This window comes from Aplidium turbinatum, chromosome 7 (assembly GCF_918807975.1).
Source record: "Aplidium turbinatum chromosome 7, kaAplTurb1.1, whole genome shotgun sequence".
Classification (NCBI taxonomy): domain Eukaryota; kingdom Metazoa; phylum Chordata; class Ascidiacea; order Aplousobranchia; family Polyclinidae; genus Aplidium; species Aplidium turbinatum.
In genome coordinates, this window is record NC_137478.1 from 31397422 (window position 1) to 31418185 (window position 20764).

Sequence of the window (20764 nt, forward strand, 5' to 3'; positions counted from 1 at the left end):
CGAGAGTCGAACAAGCGCCGTATGATCTTGAGCCGGGCGCGAAACCACTGAGCTAATGGGGCGGACTCCAAAATATGAACTTCAGCAGTAGGCAATTGATTGTTCGTGTAATGTTTTAGGTCTGCTACGAGGCCAAAAATATCGCCCCAATAGCTTAGTGGGGCGTCTGGCTACATGAACGAAGAAATTTCGAGATCAAGTGATGCTGGTTTGATTCTCGGAGTGTCCGCTCGAGCAACGCATTTCAAACACTACCCGCCATTCAGCGGTACCTAGTGAATGAAATAATTCACAAACAGCACCAGGAAAAACTTCAATTGGTCAATCTTGATGGGCTTGCTTCCTTCAATCAACCAATGTCGCAGTTAAATTTGCCAACCTCGGCAAACCCAACCATGGGAATATTTATCTGATGCTTCTCTGGGTGCAGGTCGCATAGAAGTAGCAACTCACTGACGATCGAACGACTTCGGTTCGATGCTCACTTAGGGAACCCACTACAACCATCTTACATCGCCAGATAGTTTTACTATACGTTGGTAAGCAACACTTGGAGAAGCATCACCAGTGCGCCACAAACCATTGCTGTGCCGTTAATCAATTACCTCAGTGGTTACTCGCCCGGCTCAAGATCACGCGGCGCAAGTTCGGCTCTCGGGATGTGCGTTTGAGCAACGCATTTCAGGACTGCTCTCCATTCAGCGGCATCTGGTGAATGGAATAATTACCCGGCAACAACACTTCAACAATCGGAAAACTTCACTCTACTACTCTCGGTAACCGGGCCTACGTCAAGAACTTCTACAAGTAGGCCTAGATGCGAAATTACCGGGAATAACCTACCAAGATTTTGTCAGTCCGAGGATAAAGATTCAAAACCAACCAACTATCAAATACAAAGTGTTATTCCTCATCACTTAAATCCATCGCTTGTCGCAGCTGAACAACAATCTCTGAACGCGAAAAGAAACAAAAAAGTATGAAGACTCTTCGTTTATGAACGATGAAAACAACTTCGAATGCAGCTCGTGCGAGCTGTGTGCATACAGTAATATCAATCGTAGCCCCTTCGGACAACAATGGGCATTATAAGGTGGCGCCAGTGAGGTTTATCATAAAACGAACAAAGACTAAACCCTTGCACAGCGCCACCTACCAATGAATCCCAATTATAAAAATAAACTAAATATTTAAAGCGACGCTAAAAATGCAACGAAAACAATGAAGTCCTGTGGGAAGATGTTCACTCCACTTCCGGGTTGTGTTCGAACAAATATTCGGCCTGAAAAAACATATTCACTCATTATAAATGATCGTTGCAAGAAGAAACTATCAATTTAACCTTCCAGAACACTGAGTGTACCGGTGGCGTAACTCAGGGAGCAAACACAAAAAGATAGCCGCACATAACTTTTAGATCCAGTACCTTAAGAAAACCAACACTAGTTGGTTGGTTTTGAATCTTTATCCTCGGACTGACAAAGCCTCCAATACGATATCCCTTGTAGTCCACAACTCAGTTGGTTAGCACAAGGTTTCGTGAACATAGAAGCTTCAAGATCAAGCGGCGCTGGATCGGCTCTCGGGGTGTGCACTTGAGCAACGCATTCTAAAGACTGTTCTCCATTCAGCGGCACCTAATGAATGGAATAATTCCCCCACCAACAACACTTCAACAATCGGAAAACTTCACTCTGTCAATCTCGGTAACCGGCCCTGCGTCAAGAGCCTTTACAAGTATGCGAAACTACCAGGAATAACCAGTCAAGGCTTTGTCAGTCCGAGGATAAAGATTCAAAACCAAACCAGTTTCGCATAGCCTACTTGTAGAAGCGTTGAACCACCAACACAGGCCTGGTCACTGACAGAGTCACTGTAAGAGTGAAGTTTCCGATTGTTGTTGAAGTCTTGTTGCCAGAGAATTATTGCTATTCCATTCACTAAGTGCCGCTGAATGGAGAGCAGTCCCTAACGTGTGTTCCTCAAGCGCACATCCCCGAGAGTCGAACCGGCGCCGCTTGATATTAAGTCGGGCGCGTCAGTGACGGCTGGTGAGCTGTGAAATTGGTGGTGCTGCGGACGGGCGTGGCCCGGTCGCAAGTTTTCAAAAGGTACCATTAAAAAATCCCCTTTGAACTTTATTTGGTAATTACGGAAGAAAAAAGAGCATAGCAGCGTTGGGAATCAAACTCACGTCAATGCAATGACTATAGGCCTACCACCGCCCTAACCCTCTGCGCCAAGTCAGGCAGTGGTAAACCGATGAGTTAATTTCGCTATTATATGCCTTTTTCTTTTGTTGCTCAAAGGGGATTTTTTAATGGTACCTTTTGGAAAGTTGCGGCCCGGTCGCGCCTTCGCCGAAGGCGAGTGAAACGGCGGGGGGTCTGGGGGGCCTCCCCCAGAAATATTTTAAAAATGACACTTAATTTGGTGGATTCTGTGCGCATCTTCAGCTCTAAATTGTAATGAAAAGTTAAGATAAAACTTTCGCGGTTTGAACTTTTTCCTTTTGTTGGTTTCGTTGCTGTGTTTTATTTCCACAATATCGTTTCTTTTGTATTAAGACAAGGAAAAATAAATTGAATTGGCTGCAGCTATTATTGTGACAGAAAACGTTGCTAAACACTTTTGCAATGCATTGTTCTGCAAGTAATATAGGTTGGGGAATCGCCAAACACAATTAATTAAACTAAATCGGTTCTAAAAAATAGTTAAAAAAGAACCAAACCCCAAATATGTAGACAAACACCTTTGAAAATGGGAAATTTTTTTGAATTTGGCGATAAAATCGCCAATATGGCAACCCAAGACGCGCTGTTCAAGACAGCGCCAAAACGACGAACTGCCAGACTGATAAACTACGTCATTGTCACGTGACTTCGACTTGGTTTGTTTGCTTTTATGACGCTCGCGCTTCGGCTCACGGAAAATCGCAGCGCCACACAGAGCGAAATCATAGCGGTCAAGCTTGAATGGAAGTCATGTGACAACGAGGTAGTTTCCCTCTCTGACAAGAAGTTTGCAGTCAATAAAGTGAAAAAGTTGGAAAGGTCTGTAAACCTAAACAAATTTAACAAAAATAATGAAAGTTCACGACGTGTTTTACAAGCAGAATGAGCCCAAAAAATTGGTGGAGCTGCAGCGCCACAGCACCATTACACGAGCCGCCACTGGGGCGCGTAACCTTTTTAAAAACTAAGGATATTGAGTCAAATATCAAAATATTGATCGATTATATGAAATGACGTACCAGGAAGTCAACGGGGTCTTCTGGGCGGACCTGGCAACACTCGATCAGTCCCTTGGTTAGCGTGGGCATGACGTGCTTCATTAGGAAGTTGCGAAGAGGAACCGATTGAGCCTCTAGGACTTCTCGTTCCTGCCGCCGGACCTCTTCGTATCGCTCCTCCTATACACAAGCAACATGACGTCATCAGTGTCACGCCGCGGTAGTTTGTAGATGACGTAACAAGGAGCTTTTATTACGCCACAAACGTTTGAGCCCATGAGATCTCAATCGAAAAAAGTCTCGTAATCATAGCAACCTACCCATTCCTCCTGTCTTTGCTTGAGCTGTTCCTCTTCTTCGGCTTCTTTCTGCTCTCGGATTGCCTTCTCTTCAGCTTCCTTTCTCATTTTTGCTTCTGCTGCCACTCTTTCCATCTCCGCTTTCTCCTCCGGAGTGGGTCCGTAGTTCCTTGGATCCCCCAGCATGAGGGAGATGCGGTCGATCACTGCCTCATACTTCGGGTCATTGTGCTCGCTCACATCTGCACAATCAACACATCAGCAAAGCTATGACGTAGATCAGCAACGAAGCCAAGCGTAGTGAGAGCAAGGATAATATGAAGACAAATTTATTCAAATCCAGAAACCAAACACTCTCAAACTAAACATGACTAAGCTATACGCGGTAAGTTTATCATCTTTTAGTTTTTATTTATTTACACCGTTATGACGTCACTGTGACACGTGTGGTGACGTCATTACCGCGCGAACAACGCGACGTACCGATGTGTTCCGGGTGGATCTCAAGCTCGTCGAAGTAGTTGAGGACGGTGTCATCCTCGTGGTTGACCGCGTGGTAATCCTGCAACCTCCGCAGGAATCCGTCTTCTGTGTTGTGTGTCCCCTGGATAGAGCATCATATCAACCGCCACATTTGTCATCACCGGCAAGTGATGTGAAGATTAAATTAACAACAGGGACATGTACGGCACAAGGACACGCATCGTGTAGCTGCACGTGTAGATGAATGACCAAAATCATCCGCCATTTGATAAACGACATTTCGTTGCATAGTCCTGAGCTTCTTTAACCTTTTGAGGTCCAAATTTTTTTTCCGGTTTTGGTCTGTACAGGTCCAAATTTTTTTTCGGGTTTAGGTCCGTACAGGTCCAACTTTTTTTCCGGTTTAGGTCCGTACAGGTCCAACTTTTTTTTTTTCAAAATTTTCAAAATTTCCCAATTTTCAAAAGCACCCCACGGAGATGCTTGGACCTTGTTGATCAGCAATATGTAGACATCATCCCAGGAATGACGTTGGACCATATTACATAATTATATTTTGCATCCCAGGGATCTACTTGGACCGCAAAAGGTTAAAGATTTTACCTTAAAACCAGCGATAGTCTTGCAGTAGTTCAGGGTTTCGCCAATTCAGCTGGGACAACTACGTTGAAATTAGGCAAAATAACGCTGCTTATCCGTTACCTGCACTATCTCCTCCGGTAAGTTCATAATTCGTTCCTTGAGGAAGTGATCTGAAGCATCCAGAGCCACCACAACTTCCGGCATAATGGTTTTATCAAACGTGATCTTCATTGATTCTTCTCCTTCGTCTTCGTCTTCCACTGAGGGAGGAATAAAAATGAATATTCTTCAAAAAACGTAGTGAAGGTTTTTCGTGGAAGAAGATATAAAATAATAGTAGAATTCGACTATAGTGACATTTCGCTTATAGTAACTCTTTCAAAGGACCCTTCGACAGAGTTCTTTCGAAGAAGAAGAGAAGGTTCGAAAGTCCCTTCAGGTGGCGCTTTTGGCAAATTCTATCGATCTAAAAATTAGTTTTTTTAGTTGAAAACCTCCACATGCAATTTAAAGTTGTCCATATTTTTTAATACCGCCAACAATAAGTAGTTCACCATGATGGAATCCAAACCCCCAGGCTCTGGTAGAAACATGGGGCAGCACTGGGATTGGTGCGTTTTGCATCTTCTGCCTTGCACCATATTTCTAATTATCATCTTCCCTCATAAAAGTAACATAATTAAAGATTGCTGATGACGAGAGTCACACCAAGCACAATGGATCTCACCTGCAAACATTTCTTTGGCTTGCTCATAAGTCTTTGGGAAGCCATCCAACACAAATCCCTGGTTCTGGCTCGGCATGGACTGAAGTTTCTCTCTGTAGAATCTTATCACGAATTGGTCCTCGATGCGGCCAGAGTTGCTGTCCCTGCTCTCTTTGACCTGATGGGGGATAAGGTGTTAACCTCGGTGCATAGAGACATAAGTAAGGAATCGTTTTGACACATTGCAATTCTAGTAGCAGACGCATTACGTTGCAGTGAAATGAAAAAAAACGTGATGATTTATTTAAAAGTCAACAAAAATTTATCAGCTAACATTTACAATGATTAAACTCTTTATTACGCGACAAATAACTCTCTCACCTGCTCCAAAAGATCTGCATCATCTTGTGCCTTCCCATCATCTTCTTCCTCCTCTTCAGCGCCACCGCTCTCAGCCTATTCAAACAAGACTTGTTCATAACTGATGAGAAACGTTCATAAAGGGTAAAAACCCTGAACCCAGTTGTGTTCACAATAATTAGAAATTTGAAATGAAAATAAAAACCTTTTGATGACCTCACAAAGGGTGAAACAGGCTGTAAAGGTTACTTCGATAACCGTAAATTCATTTACTTGTTTTTAAAGCTATTGAAGTTGCGTGGCTGTTTATATTTCCACATTCCACCAGCTTTACCCCTCCACTGTGCCCCCTACCTCACCTGCTCCAGTCTGGCAGCGCTGCGTTCCAGCTTCTCTATCGCTTCGTCTATGACGTCTTTGATCTTGATGTGGTGGAGTTTGAACTTCTTACAAATGGATGCCACGATGGTGGACTTTCCTGACCCAGGAGGACCAAGGATACAAGCTCTCATCGGCTGGAGGAAGGATTATGTTAGTGATGAGACAAATGACATCGATTGTGATGTTGCGGAGACAATAAAGACGCGGATAAAGATCAAGTGAAAATCGAGCTTGAATCGGTTGGTTTGCAGAGAGGAAATTCAACACAAAACAATTTCAACCTCCAAAACAATTCTATTTGCCTGAAGCCACTGTTTTCACTTGCTTCAATACAAAAATTTCAAAACAGTATTACCATTATTTTTACAAATTAAACCATCCCGGGCTTCCCAGCCTACACCACTAATTCACAGCATAAACACAAGTATGAGGATTGAGGAAACTGAGGGAAAATTCTTGTGGTCTTTTCATGTGAAATATAAGTCAATTAAATAACAGCTCGACATTTGACAGCTCTATTTGAACGGCATCAGTGTTGCCATCTGCAACATCAGTGTTGCCATGTGCAACAGCAGTGTTGCCATGTGGCACGTTAGTGTTGCTATGTGCTACATCAGTGTTGCCATGTTCGTCCTCCGTGTTGCCACAAGCAATAAAACTATAAATTAGAACCTACCAGTAATCCTCTGGTTTCCTTGTATTCTTTGATGACGCGTTCGATCGACTCCACGAGACCAGTCTCAGCGACCCATCGAACGTTCATGGATTCCTTGACGAACATCGCTTCCATGCGGAGGTTCACCAGGAGGGAGTCGAATTCATTTTGCTGGAAAATATTTTAATAAAAACGACTCTTTGTTGAAAAGATGCAATTAAACGTGATAACAATGCAGCAATTGCGACGCAACAATAACTGCCGACAGTGATAATTTGTTAATACATTCGCATAGTCGGTAAGAAGCGTTGCAAAAATTAAAATAACTAGACAGTGTTTCCTTGGGGATTTTTTTTATTCCGACATCATAAAATGAAAATCCTCGAATCGATCGAGAAACGATGTGTGACGTCACAACCAGCAAGTCGATAGCTATGATGAAACAATGGAAGATGAACGCACCTGAAGATCCTTGATGAGGAGAGCGTCCTCTTTGGCGATGTGCTCCACCTTCCCTGTGCTCATCCTCGTGCTGACGATCTAAAGAACAATGGGAGTAATAATCCAGGATGTTGATGAGGAACATCTTGAAGTCAATCGCCTTTTTCATCTTTATCAATGGGAGGAGGTTGAAAGTGGTCCTTCCCAAAGAGATATTCAACTCCTGTGGCGGACATGCGGCCTCTCCACACAAGACAGGGTACCGAAGAAACCTGATATTTGGGACACCAACTAGCAGGTGCAGTGCAAAGTACTCAACAATGAACTAGGAATCCTTTCCAGGTTTCCTTTACTCACAACCCCAAACGAATAAGAAAAGCACAAAGCATCACCGCAACCTTCTGCTTAGACAACCTCATTGCGTTCACTCCACATATCAAAGCATTGAAACTACGTGTAAACAATAGCTATAGGACGAATGACACTTGGGAAAGCAATAATCCAAACAGCTTGGTTCAATGCAATCCAACAATAACTAGAAGATGACATGAGCAACCCAACAAAGTTCCCACCAGAGAAATATCATCCCTCTCGATATGGACGACTCTCAGCGAGACACAACACGTTTCAGCCAGTGAAAACGAAACAGCAGTTATCCAAATAGTCAGGACTTGTGAGTACAGATGTTTGGTATTCATAAAGATGAGAAATCGTGTTTTAAGTATTTGTTACTTTACTATTGTATTGAAGATTGTCGGTTGCCATTTATCACATTAGTTACAAACGCTGCCACCTATTTCCCAACGTTTTGTTTCAAAAATATTTGTTAGAAAAATAAAACGTCAAAAACATCACCACACAAACACAGACAAACAGGTGTTTAGTTTTGAAAATCATTGACGGAATGTCAGTTTCACGTTGACGCAACGTCTAATCTGCGCACGTACGACGTTGCGTCAATGCGGACGTAAGTTGGCAAAGTTATTTCACACAGTCAAGTTGGTTAATGAGCCACCGCAAGCTGGCGTACTTGTCGCATGTAATCATAATCTTCCTTCGCTATTTTGCGGATCTTCCCGGATCCCAGGTAGAAACTGATGCACTGGAAAACATCGCCATGGTTACGGTTGCCATGACACTGCACTTGCAGACGAGCGTCTTAGGTCATCTCGCCTCAGAAACCGGGCAACCACACCCACGTTTGAGAATGCCATTACGAGCAACCAGGAAGCTGCAGCGGCACATTGTGGCGTGGCACGCACGTCAGATTACAATATTGTACGCCACAAAAGGGTACTTATCTTGCTAATGAGCTGGTAGCCTACTTTTCAACAAGAAAGTACAGAGAGATATAATTTGTTCTAAGAAAAGTCCGTGCGAGTCCAGGAAGACAAGTTAGTGTTAAAATTTGATTCAAAACATCAAACTGGACTGGCTCAGTGAACAAAACTTGGCATTTATATATACTGAAATTAAAAAACCGGGCTCTCGACCAGATTGCATTGCTGTGGTCGGCCATACATTGTAGCCATCCTGGGTGACCAGACCAAGACCGCACATCACTCACCCTGACTATCTCCTCCAGGGGGTTCTGTGAGTCGTCCACCGCGATCAGGTATCGCGTCTTCGGCCGCTGGTCGCACACGTTCTGTATGACGCTGTAAGATAGCAATAACGTCATCACTCGGATCGTGAGATTGTTTGCAGACGATTCTTCGTTTATATGTTGATTACGTCATTAATTATGTTTATGAATCACAATCACTCATTCATCTGGTTGTCATCCAACTTGGACTTCTCATTCAATGTTCATGATGAAACTAAATGCTTTGAGAACTTGGCAGATTCGATGCCAGAAGATTAAATCTGTCATTGAAGCCAAAAGAAGCAAGACTAAATGTAACTCTTTGAACCCCCCATCACTCTGACAATGCCTTTTATGAAATAATACACAACTCAATATTCCAGTGAGCATTTCTTGATGGTTTGCCAAGTCCACTCTATTTGATCATCAATTATGGTCTCGGAAGACATCTTAAAACTGACGAAATCGAACCGAGTCCAACCGGAGCGTATTGATGACATCATCCTCCACTCACCTGGCTAGATCCTTGACGTGGATGGTTGGCACAATGTTGGTGCCTGTGCCGAAGCAATGCAACGCTGAAGCCTCTCCGAGCCACGCTGTCTGCACGAAAATAATAATATCGTTACGACTGCGCTACTTATTCAGTGTTTATTATCCGGCTGGGAAACCTCATATGAAAGCACCTGACTACTTCCTCCACGTAATTGCTGAAGACCACCATCTTCTAGTGAATTGAGAAGAACGTAACGTAAGATCCTCCACTTTACTACTCACACACTTTACTGAATTTGATTTGCTGTTATTTATGCAAATCCTCAAAAATTTAAATTTCTCAAAATGTTTATTCTCTCATTCCTAGTCTTTAGTTTTACATTAGGTGGCAAGTGAATTGTCCATACAACTACGTGGGAACCAAACACGAGGCCGTATGATCAAAAGAAAAAGGTCGTCAGCAACCTATTGCTACGGGAACAATCGCCTCGGCTGAATGTCCCTTAGGCCTTAATTTAATAGGCAGACAGAAATTATTTAAAAGACACTCACTTTGAAAAGGAAGTGAAACATGTTCTCTCCCATTCCGTAAGTCAGCCCGGATGCGATGACGTAGGTTTGAAACTTCTGTTTGTTCTGTAACAATGTTACCACGTCAGAATAATATAATACTCAGTAAAGTAAGTTTTGTAAGTAAAGTCTATATTAATCACCAACCCTTAACATTAGATTCAGTTCTTGTATGGCTGCGGATTTCAACAATCATTGAAGCCGAACTTTTAAAACAGTTTTTTAAAAACACAAAAAAACACCCTTTGCAGTCAACGCTGACACTACACCACTTTTCCATCCAACACTGGCCCAACATCATATTTAGACAAACCAAGTAGATGTTGCACCTTAAAGTACCCAGCAAGGGGACAGGAAGAGTCTACTCACAGTCTTTCCAAACTTAATGACCATCTTCTCTGCGCTAATGTGCTCTTTAAAGTTGGGATGAGCTTTCCTTCTCCTGTAGTCATCTTCTGTGAACGGGATCTCAGTGTCATCCTGTGGAAGCAAACGTCAAGTCATAAAGAGACGATGGAACAAACATTGTGGAATAAGTGGAAATCGCAATCAATGTGCAAGGCCTCGCGTGGGGCTGCTTTGCGTCTTGACAGAATGTGCTGTTTTCATTATAGAATTCTTGAGCGGTATGTTATTATCGGTCAATGACCAGTAGTAACCTCTAATTGTGAAGTCGTTGTTCTGCAACGTAATTCTAGATCATTCTGTATCTGGAACGTTCTGTTGTTTTCACAATTGCCAATATCGTTTGTCATGATGTCACAAGGTTGTTTACGAATGGACCTCTGATTACGAAATCTGTATTATGTAACAGTCCTCTACTCCTACGTGACATTCTTTAGACTTCTTTAAACTTGCTTGTTTATGCCGCTCAATGCTACGTGACCGAACGATGAGTTCGTGTGATGCAATATTACGTAACCTTTCTCGAAGTTACTGGACTGAACAACCAACTATAAATAGTGGTGTAGTTTGTGTAATGTTTATTATGATGATTATTATTGAGTTGGTTATGAGAGTTGTGGATTGGTAGTTGATGCAGAAATTAGAGTTATTTGAGAAGCCGTTCGTTAAAGTTCTTCAAGAAGTCAGATTATCATTTCACTAGTAGAATTATTCGACATTTAATTGACTGCTTTTCGGTTTGACCCATTAAACTACGTCATTGAACCTTTCCAAGTCTTTTTCCTGGTAAGAGATAGAAAGAAATCGTGACACTGATACAGTTTGAAAGCTACCAGGTGTATTGGAATCCATCAAAACGATTCGCATCACTGATCCAGTTCCGATCACAAATGTTAGTCGATTGAGGATTGAGTTTGTGTTTACAATGTTAACGGTATTGACAACAACTGTTCCCCTCACTTATTTGATGAGAAAGTAACCACACATCTCCGGTTTCAAACCAAGGTCGTCTGATCTTGTACGATTTATCTAAGTGAGTTATTCAAGCAAAAAGTCACTCACTGGGTCGAGGGGCTTCGTCTTGGCCCACGTCATAATCGTTGAAAGAAGGATGAATATTTTGGAGGAATCGAAGTGTTCGATCTCAGTGTGGAGGGAGGACACCGACCAAACAGCCTCATCAATTGTGTCCGAATCCTCGCCGATGTTGTAGATTATGATGTCACACTCCAGCAACTTCTCGAGCAGCTCTTCCCGTGTTTTAAACTAGAACACACGAGCGTCAATGCACGACTTTAGACATGAGGAAGATAGTTATTAACTATTGAAATGTACATTGTACAAAAAGGTCCTTCCATGCAACCGACCAGAAACAGCATATTCTTTGGCTCGCAACAAGTTACTGCACAAATAAAGCAACTAATTGCATCAGAAAGTACTAATGATGAAAATAGCCTAATACAAAGATGTGATAATGTTCTATAAATGCACTCACAGTGATGATTTCGCTAACAAACGGTGGGGGCTTGTTGCTGGGATCTTTCAGAGTTCCAACGACCCGATAGGAGCCTTCCTTCCTGGAAGCGAAGGACTGGACAGATCCTTTTTCATCTCCCTCTTCCTCCTCTTCTTCGGCTTCTTCCATTGATGCTCCCACAATGCATTGTGATAAATACTGGAAAACAATGCAATTAGAGATCATTCGGTAACATGCTTAATCAGGGGTGGAAAATAGCAGCCCTTGGGCTGCAAGTGGACCTCTCTGTGCTGAACTAATGATATGAAGAGGAAATTATAAATGTCTCGTTTCGAGACACTGCTTTTAGCGTCTCGGTCTCGAACCGTCAAAGTCTCGTCTTGGTCTTGATCATCTGATGTCCTGATTTTTACGTTGAAACATTTGGAAGCTGTTGGCCGCTGAATACAAAAGCTTTTGTGGCAACAATCTTATTAAATGTGACATTCTTCCGTTCGCTTTATTAAATTTAAACTGACCCAAATGGATTAGGACAAGCGGACACAAGGTCAAGAAAATAAAAATTTCAATTATCAAAATATTTGCCCTGCCAACAGCTTTTGCCTCCATAAAAATTTTCTAGCTAAGTCACTGGGTTGAAGTTAATAAAACACAATGGCGATAGAGTGCTAGAGTATTACGTAGTTTATTATTTTGCATTTACTTTATTTTGCATACTTTTTTGCCTAAGTCCCTTATTTATTTATCTTTCATTGCTACTGGAGAGATGAATTTGCATTTTATTTAATGCCAAGATTTTTAATATACCTTCTACTATGGTACAGATTTTAGGCTTGCATGAGCCCATGCTTGTTCGTATCGCGTGTATTCCCAAAAACTTGTAAACGTGAAGTAATTTTTTTCCATAAAACAAACTGTGTTATCTATATTCAACCACTTGTTTTCCCTGCAACACCTAAAGTGTTTGATTGACAGAAACTTCCTGCCAGAGAATTTAAAACATTACCTTGTGTAATTTGAATGTGTAATTATGATTTGAGTACAAATTGATACTAATTTAGATGCTTTTTTATGTTGAAATGCTGCAATTTCTTTCGCTTTCTTGTTTTCGTTGAATAAAGTTGCTTTTTGGTTACTTTTTTGTAAAATTAAAGTCACTTTTTTGAGTTTTTTAGGTTACAAAAAAATCTCCCTAGTGATGATCTACATGATAATAATAATAATAATCATGCTTTTATTTGCGCCCATTGCGATAACATACAGTCACATTCACTGCGATCACAGATGCGATACAACAGACGACAGGAAGCAGCGAAGTGACATATAGTCTTCGAGTCAGCTGCTCCCCTTATTTTGGCTTGCCATTAAGTGTCTTTGCCAAGACACAGTCGCGTGCTCTGGAGCGGTGTCAAACCCACATCCTTTCGAACGTCATGCAGACGTTCTCACCACTCGGCTACGCAGCCGACATGGTTTCTGTGGTAACTCACATTTTGCCCACTTATCAATTTTGATGTCAGTTTGACAAATGATGAAAACCTGTCTATGTCACTGACAATAGCAGCAGACCGAGAACATGTTACTCAACTATCTATGTATATAATTTAACATATCTTGTTCCCCATATTGCTGGGGTTGTCTACCAACAAATGTCTACTTTGTCTGAAGACATCTTGCCATGCCACCTGGACCTGAGGGCTGACCAAAATAAGTTCTACTACTTTGAAATAACACGGTCTGTCACTTTCTTCATATAGAATTCAAAGATTTCCTGAAATTTATGTTATTTGCACATTTATTTAGCCTACAGCAACACGTTCATAACGATGTCACTTCTTTGATAGGTAGACCTATTAAGACAATGGTCGACAGAAATACTAAGAAAAGACTTTATCTAAAACAACAAGAGCTGGAGTGTCCAATCTTTTTCCCAGGTGGGCCAGATTTGATAATGCGGAAGTGCCCGCAAGCCAACAGCCTCTGACAATCTTGTTTTTGGGTAAGGAAAGATGCATACATAACAATATTGTATTATTTAATGTCATTTTCATACAACAAAGCAATATGCATCTTTAAGTACCGTATTTTGTTGTATGCATATCACGGGATATGATAAGTTAGGCTGTATAAGTTGTCTGTTTTTCCATCAGAAATTAACACATAGAAACTTCGTAAAACACAACTGTGTTAATGTGAAGGATGAAACTGACCTCTTGATTTCTTAAGCGAGGTCGAGTCTGGTTTGAAGTTAGTGGCAGACAACCATAAAATATCACATAGTTGGCATTCATTCAGTTTTGATCTCAAGCGGTTCTTGTTTAGGACTTTCAATTTGTAAGTGAGAAAGTCTGCTCACACAAATATGTTGGTTGAGCCAAACAAGCTCAATATTTTCTTTGCAATCTTTCAGATTTTTGGAAATTTGTTTCTATTCAGCTGCTGGTAAAAAGGCACGAGAGAAAGATGTTGCTTTCGGCTTTGCAGAGAAGCTCAAATAAGTGTAGGTACTGGCCTGACACTACAATGACAGGCATGGGTGCGCTTCAACCCTGTCCATACGGGCATCAGGCTTTTCCGCTCAACCATGCACCAATGGGGAATGGCATCTTCCTCTTCTTTTAAATGTGGTGCTGAGGAACATACCACATCATCAACGATTACACCATCTTCAAGCCACTAAATGAAGTGGAAGATTGCATCTGCGTTTTGGATAATAAAAGCAAAGACTTCACCAGGACTCACCTCCCCAGAAAACCCTTGAATTTGCAATAATTGGCAGCAAAAAGTACCACGGCCGAACCGGACATCACCGTACCAATTTATTACAACTGCTGAGATCTGACATCAGAAAAGCTGGCCTGGGATCCCTGCTCAGCACGCCACATCTCCATCGATTGCAAAACATTACAAAGGACAAAACAGAATGGAGATCCTATCAACCTTGTTGAAAGACTGATCGAAGCCAGCGGATGCCAAACAATTTGGCTACACTGGCGGCGGAGACAGTTACAATAATAATAAAAAAGACTGACCGCTCTCTAGTAGCCTTCCAGTGTAGCCCAGTAACATTGTGAATTTGGGGTGGTAAAAAGATAGACCCTTGGCCCCAGAGGTTCACACGATGACAATTAGCTGCGGGCGAGCTGGGGTCTTAACAGGGTTCAAGCAGAAAGAAGTGAATGGCAATAAGCCGTTTACATTTGCAGCAAAATCTAGAAAGCGGTCATAGAATTTGCTAGCAAAAAAATAAATGAATGCTCGACTGTGTCACTCATTAGGCCGACCATTCTCTCTAGGCAATAATAGTTGATTTCCTAATTATGCCAGCAACAATTCTAACTTTTTTCTTCTGGATTTTGTCTGTGAGAAAATACTGTCTTTATTAATTAAAAAAAAAAGAAATTGAATTTGTATGATTTCTGTGTTTCTGCGAGCCAACATATTGTGCAACAACAGGTCCGAGCGATACAAAAGTGTATCGCAGGCCGGACTTTGGACACCCCTGAACTAGAGTAATGATCAATCACCATGCATCAGTCTAATTTTACAAATGCATAGCTTCTAACATCACTCATTTATGATAGGCGGAATTACGCTCTCCTGGATCTGCCATTGATTGTTACTGTATGTTATTACAACTGACAAAAAAGGAAAATAATCTTAAACCGGATCTCGAACCTCAATTGTCATAGGCTACTGTGTGATGTGCAGTCCAACCATAGAAAGAGCTCTACACTTTGCTCTCCTGTGCCACATTGAAACGGGCTTTTGCCTGAGAATGGGTTTCTTTTATGTCCGTTTTCTTTCTCCATCCTATTATTATTATTTTGACTGCTCATCTACATCAATATTGGAACTGGCAAATTCAATCCACAACACTTTTCATCAGACTGTCATTCATTCCTACATGTGTGCTTCCACGGTGCTTCTCTTTGCTTGTTTTTTTGGGTCTTGTGACCATGCTAACTACAGACATAGCCTATATAGCCTACTAGTACTACATGATTTACTATTCAGGCACGTTTTAAACATTTCAAGGCTTTGCCACCTTTTCCCGTTTATTAACGTGCTAGTAGGCCTATATCGACTATTGTAGCTAGTGGTATATTTTTCGTCCCGGACACGTTAATGAAAAAAATGAAATGAATGAATAGTGGCTGTAGCGCACCCAGCATGGGGCTAAGGGGGCTCAAGCCCCCCCCAAACCCTCCACCAAAAATGAAGTTTTTGTATGTTCCCCATTAATACCTTTTGCTTATAGGTAAGATATGAATAAGACACAACAATACAACAGGGCTGAACATTAGAACAATATATTTTACATATTTACAAATAGTTTTAACAGTCGAACTTTTTCAGCTTAACTTAAGCCCTCATCAGAAAATAAGCTGAAAATATTTATAAAAATGCAATAAACTTCAACTTCTTAAAGGTAAAATTACATTAGGAAAAGGCAACTACATGAATAACTATAAAAAAATTGCACCACAGGGAACGTGATAGGCTACCTAGGCCTACATCAAGTAAATGTTGAGGAGAATAGACTCGCCTCCAGTAAATAAGTTAATTGTTTGTTTAAATTTGGATTGTAGCGTTTGATTAACTCTGCTTCATGAATTTTAGTGTCAAATTGGGATTTTCCCTCGCGTAAAATTTTGAATGAGTCAGCAGAGAATTTTCGATCTGTACAAAAAGAACATCCATGATATGGTCTTTGATGGTAGGCCTACTTTTAAAGTTCAGATGCTCTCGTGGTCAAATGTCTGGTGGACATAAAGGCTACCGATGTAGGCTACTGTAGGTCAATGCTGCATCACACGGACATGTAAAACTGTACCGGTATACGAAATTTGAGTAGAGAGACGAAGGCGTCTGGGACTTTAGTTCAAAATGCAAACCAATTTTGAATGGTTTGTAAGTAGGCAAAACGTCCACATCAAATTTACCGTACTGTTTACAAAATTAGTGTTTTGTTTCAAACTGTTTTCGTGCTAGTTGTTGTTTTCGCACTTATTTGTGTTGGCAAACAGAAAGCTAATTCTATTTTGTCATAGGGGAGAGTGGGGCTAGTCGGAAAGTTTTTTTTTTAAGTGAAATTTAAAACAATTGGTGCATAACCTGACAACTTGAAGCGGCTTAAATTATCATCTATGATGTCCTCTATCATACAACCAAAAATAAGTATTGAATCAATTCAGCTTTTAATGAAAATTTAAAATAAACAAACATACAATTGACTTTTCAACTAACCCCATGCCTGGGGTTAGTTGAAAAACGTCAGTTTAATGCCTACTAATGAACTGGATACTCTTTTTTCAACCAACAAACATTTACATGGGGTTGTAAGCAAATATGTTTACTTGCTTTAAAATCAAAATACAATGAATTCTACATCTATAATCATTGGAAAAACATTTTTTAATAAACGCATTGTTAAAACTTGTGATGCTGCATATATAGCACTTTCCAAGTTATTCAAATTAAAATTTTACAATGTATGTCTGCTTAAAACAGGTACATTGGAACTTATACTACTTATTATCGTACCACGACGATATACTCGTAACATAGGCTACTACATAGTCATACCGCTATCAAAACATTTTCCAACTAACCCCACCCACTATTTTCCAACTAGCCCCATTAGCATATGACAAACTATTTTCCTAAAATATTCAAGCATGGTACAATAAACTAAAATTTGTTTATTTCTTAGTGTTCTTCTCTTCTTCTTCGTTTGAACCTTCTTCGCCACTCCAAGGGTCGAGGGGCTCTGCCTTTTACCACCCTTGGGCAGTGGCGGCGACGCGGTCTAGATGTTTGGGCAGGTGTCGAGCAGCCATTCAATTGATTTGTCATCCAGTTCACGCAGACCACGCACACCATTTGGCGCATGGTAGATGGCGCAATTACAAATGGTGTGGTCTACGGTTTGTTCCTCCTTGCCACACTCACAAATCGCGGATGGAGCCATCCCCCATTTGTGCATGTTCGAGCGGAATAGTCCGACGCCAGTACGCAGGCGGTTGAGCCGCACCCAGGCCTTCCTTGGCAAATGCATTCCGGTTGGGTGGTTGCTGGTGTCGGAGATGAAACTTTGGAGTCTTGAGGAGTTCTTCTTCCACTCCGAGCTCCATTGGTGGTCCGCCCAGGTAGCCGCACTGATGGATTGGTCTTCAGCAGTTTTCATCAGGAGTTGTGCGGCACGTACAAATGGGTGTCTCGATTTCAGTCGCTGAGGTTTCTCGTTCGCAGACTCATAGAGACTTGAGTAGAGCAAGTGGTTGGGGTTCGTAGCGCGACGAGAAAGAGACAGGATAGCTTCTTCGCGACGAAGCTCAGCTGGTTGGATGCCTGCAAGGACAGGGAGATTTTCCGATGGTGTAGGTCGCAGGCATCCTGTCACGATACGCAAGGCGTCATTTATGGCAGTGTCGATTTGATGGCAGTGGGCACTGCGGCTCCAGACAGGTGCACAGTATTCTGCTGGAGCGTGAACTAGCGCGATGGTGGCAATGCGCAGGGTATCGACTCCGGCTCCCCAGCCTGAGCCGGCCAGACGCCTTAGCAAAGCTGTGCGTGTTGAGATCTTTTTGCGTAGTGACTCCAAATGTTGACGGTAAGTGAGCGACCTGTCCAGGACTACCCCTAGATATTTAGGGTTTGGGCAGAAGGGCAGGGTTTTTCCATCGGTGTTGATCTTGAGCTCACGCTTCGCTTCCCGGTTGTTTAAGTGGAAGGCTGTCGTCACTGTTTTGGTTTCGCTGAGCTTCAGTCTCCATCTCTGGAGGTATGCCGAAAGTGTCGACATGTCCTGGTTTAGAGTCTCTTCTAGTGTATCCCATTGATTCGACAAGTGTAAAATGGCCAAATCATCGGCGTAGGCGTACTTTGCGGATACCGTGATTGGCAAGTCGTGGATGTAGATGTTAAACAGAAGGGGGGCCAGGACAGATCCCTGAGGGACGCCATTCTTAAGGCGTCGTAACCTGCTTGGTTTACCACTTCCGGTGGTGAGGGTAAAGCTTCTATTGTAAACGAGCTCCATGATCATGCGGACCATGTGCCTGTCCGGGAGCAGGCGGAGGAGTTTGCAGGTGAGGCCTTGGTGCCATACGGTGTCATATGCGGCTGTGAGGTCAAGGAACACAGCGCCAGCCTTCTTCTTTGCCTCAAAGCAGTCTTCGATGTCTTGAGTCATGAGAGTGACTTGGTCTACAGTAGATCTTCCACGTCGGAAACCAGCTTGTTCCCGGGGCAAGAGTGGGTCTACAATTGGTTCGACTCTAGTGTAGATAAGACGTTCGAAGATTTTAAAAGGGATACAGAGAAGAGATATAGGTCGATAGCTCTTCGGATCCTCTTGTGGCTTATGAGGCTTAGGGATCGCGACTACTTTGGCTCGTCTCCAAATTTTGGGGATTTTGAGTTGGCATAAGCAGGAAGACAGGAATTTGCGCAGCCAAGACTTCATGGCGGTGCCAGCATGGAGTACAAGTTCGGGGCAGATGTTATCGGGACCAGGGGCCTTACGGGTCTTAGTTGATTGTAGGGCAGCGGTAAACTCATCGGACGTAAATTCACGAAACGAAGACTGTCAAAACCGAACCTCGACCCGGAACGCTCAGTACAGGACCCCACGAGAACCGCTCTTTTCAGAGCGCGGCAGTTCCACTGTCGACAAGTACCGTCGTCCCACCATCTTACAGCTGAACGCTGAGGGCATCACATCCAGCAAGATTGATGTGATCGAGCAGCTCGCTCATAAGGACCGAGCTCTTGTCATCCTCCTCCAGGAGACCCACTGCACTTCTGCAGATAAGCTAGTAATTCCACACTACTCACTAGCTGGGTTTACCCAAAGCAGGAAGCATGGCCTTGCCACGTTTGTCCATGAGAGCTTCTTAGTGTTGTAGAACACCTACAGCTGACACACACCAAAAAACTTCTTCCTATCTTTAACTATATCGACGCATGAGATGTTTTTAAATACAGTACATGTACGCTAAAAAATTTACTTCGAAAGTAAGAAAACACAAAATTGTCAACCAAACCAACATACCTTGACTCAACAAATCGAAACTAACATGGATTGTGTGTTTTTACAAACTACTTCACATGTTTGCAGTAAATATTTAAAAAAGTTATGGAGAGTTAAAAAAATGATCATTTTTCAACTAACCCCGCCTTCCAACTAACCCCACTCTCCCCTATATGAGAAAAAGGTCGACATCTACAGAAGATTGCGAGAGTAGACGTAGGAATGAGGATGCTGAAGGTGCTAGTAGCATGGAGTTCACTATAGGCCAACTTGTAAACTGATTGAGAGAACCAATCCTGATGTATCGGCAGCTGGTGGGTTGTGGGCCGTGAGTGCCTTTAAATAATCAAAGGGATGGGTACTGGGTAGCCTATTGTCACCCTCATTATTATCGAAAATCACTCGGCCAACATTTCTGAATCAGCCCCCCCCTAAATTTTTTTCTGGGTGCGCTACTGAATAGTGGTACGGTAGTGGTACCGGTAGCCTAATCAATAATGCTGCAAAATTAACCAACCTTTGTAATATTTGTTCCTGCGTATGAGTCAATGTTATTGAAGAAAATTCTTTTACTTCTAACTTTTTGGACTGGTTCTTCGACGTCTTCTGCATCAGACATTGTTACAATTTTCACAACACTTGCCAATCCTCAAATCGAAACTACGCAAAGCCTGGACAATTTCAAACCAGCGCAGACAAGCCTTCCACGACCAATCGCCTGTTGCTATGACAGTTCATTGCTACATCCACAAAGTGTCGCTAATCGTACTATTTTATTTTTATTGAACGAAAAAATGTATAAAAGTGAACAAATATTTGATAAATTGATATAATCAATTGAGTTTGAAATAATAATGATAATAAAGGTGTACTTTTTTTTTCTGCACCTTCTGATTTTGCATGATAAAGTAACAATTTTTGAATTCAACCACACAATATTTGCAACCGCGCCAAATTTTTTTCAACTCAATAACTTACTTCGGTTACAAGCACGTTTTAACGTTCGCGTTTTGTCGCTTCTACCTTTTTATCGCCCTTTGCTATGTTGATGT

The 20764-nt window shown here is 42.0% G+C and overlaps 1 protein-coding gene across 2 annotated transcripts; it reads right to left on the reverse strand.

Annotated features, from left to right (window-relative positions):
• Positions 1-978: 978 nt before the first annotated feature.
• On the reverse strand, positions 979-20405 carry LOC145774076 (adenylate kinase 7-like). Of its 2 annotated transcripts, XM_082585225.1 has the most exons (18): positions 20230-20405; positions 11690-11869; positions 11257-11460; positions 10159-10269; positions 9772-9855; positions 9239-9327; positions 8707-8797; positions 8170-8241; positions 7161-7238; positions 6720-6869; positions 6022-6177; positions 5684-5758; positions 5324-5480; positions 4717-4856; positions 4015-4135; positions 3553-3773; positions 3254-3412; positions 979-1282 (listed from the first exon to the last, which is right to left on the reverse strand). In XM_082585225.1, exons 1-18 carry the CDS (start codon positions 20329-20331, stop codon positions 1244-1246), a joined length of 2229 nt encoding a protein of 742 aa, XP_082441351.1. In that variant the 5' UTR covers positions 20332-20405; the 3' UTR covers positions 979-1243. The 2 variants fall into 2 exon arrangements, with proteins under 2 accessions (XP_082441351.1, XP_082441352.1); XM_082585226.1 differs by lacking the exon at positions 8170-8241.
• Positions 20406-20764: the final 359 nt, after the last annotated feature.

What these genes read in the sequence shown, in the direction of transcription:
- LOC145774076 (XM_082585225.1), bottom strand. Translation starts at nt 20,331, where the DNA reads ATGTCTGATGCAGAAGACGTCGAAGAACCAGTCCAAAAAGTTAGAAGT. An exon ending in ATTATGATTACATGCGACAA is followed by an intron (nt 7,239 to 8,169) that starts GTACGCCAGCTT and finishes ATTGTTCTTTAG; the next exon opens with ATCGTCAGCACGAGGATGAG. An exon ending in AGCCAAAGAAATGTTTGCAG is followed by an intron (nt 4,857 to 5,323) that starts GTGAGATCCATT and finishes TTCCTCCCTCAG; the next exon opens with TGGAAGACGAAGACGAAGGA.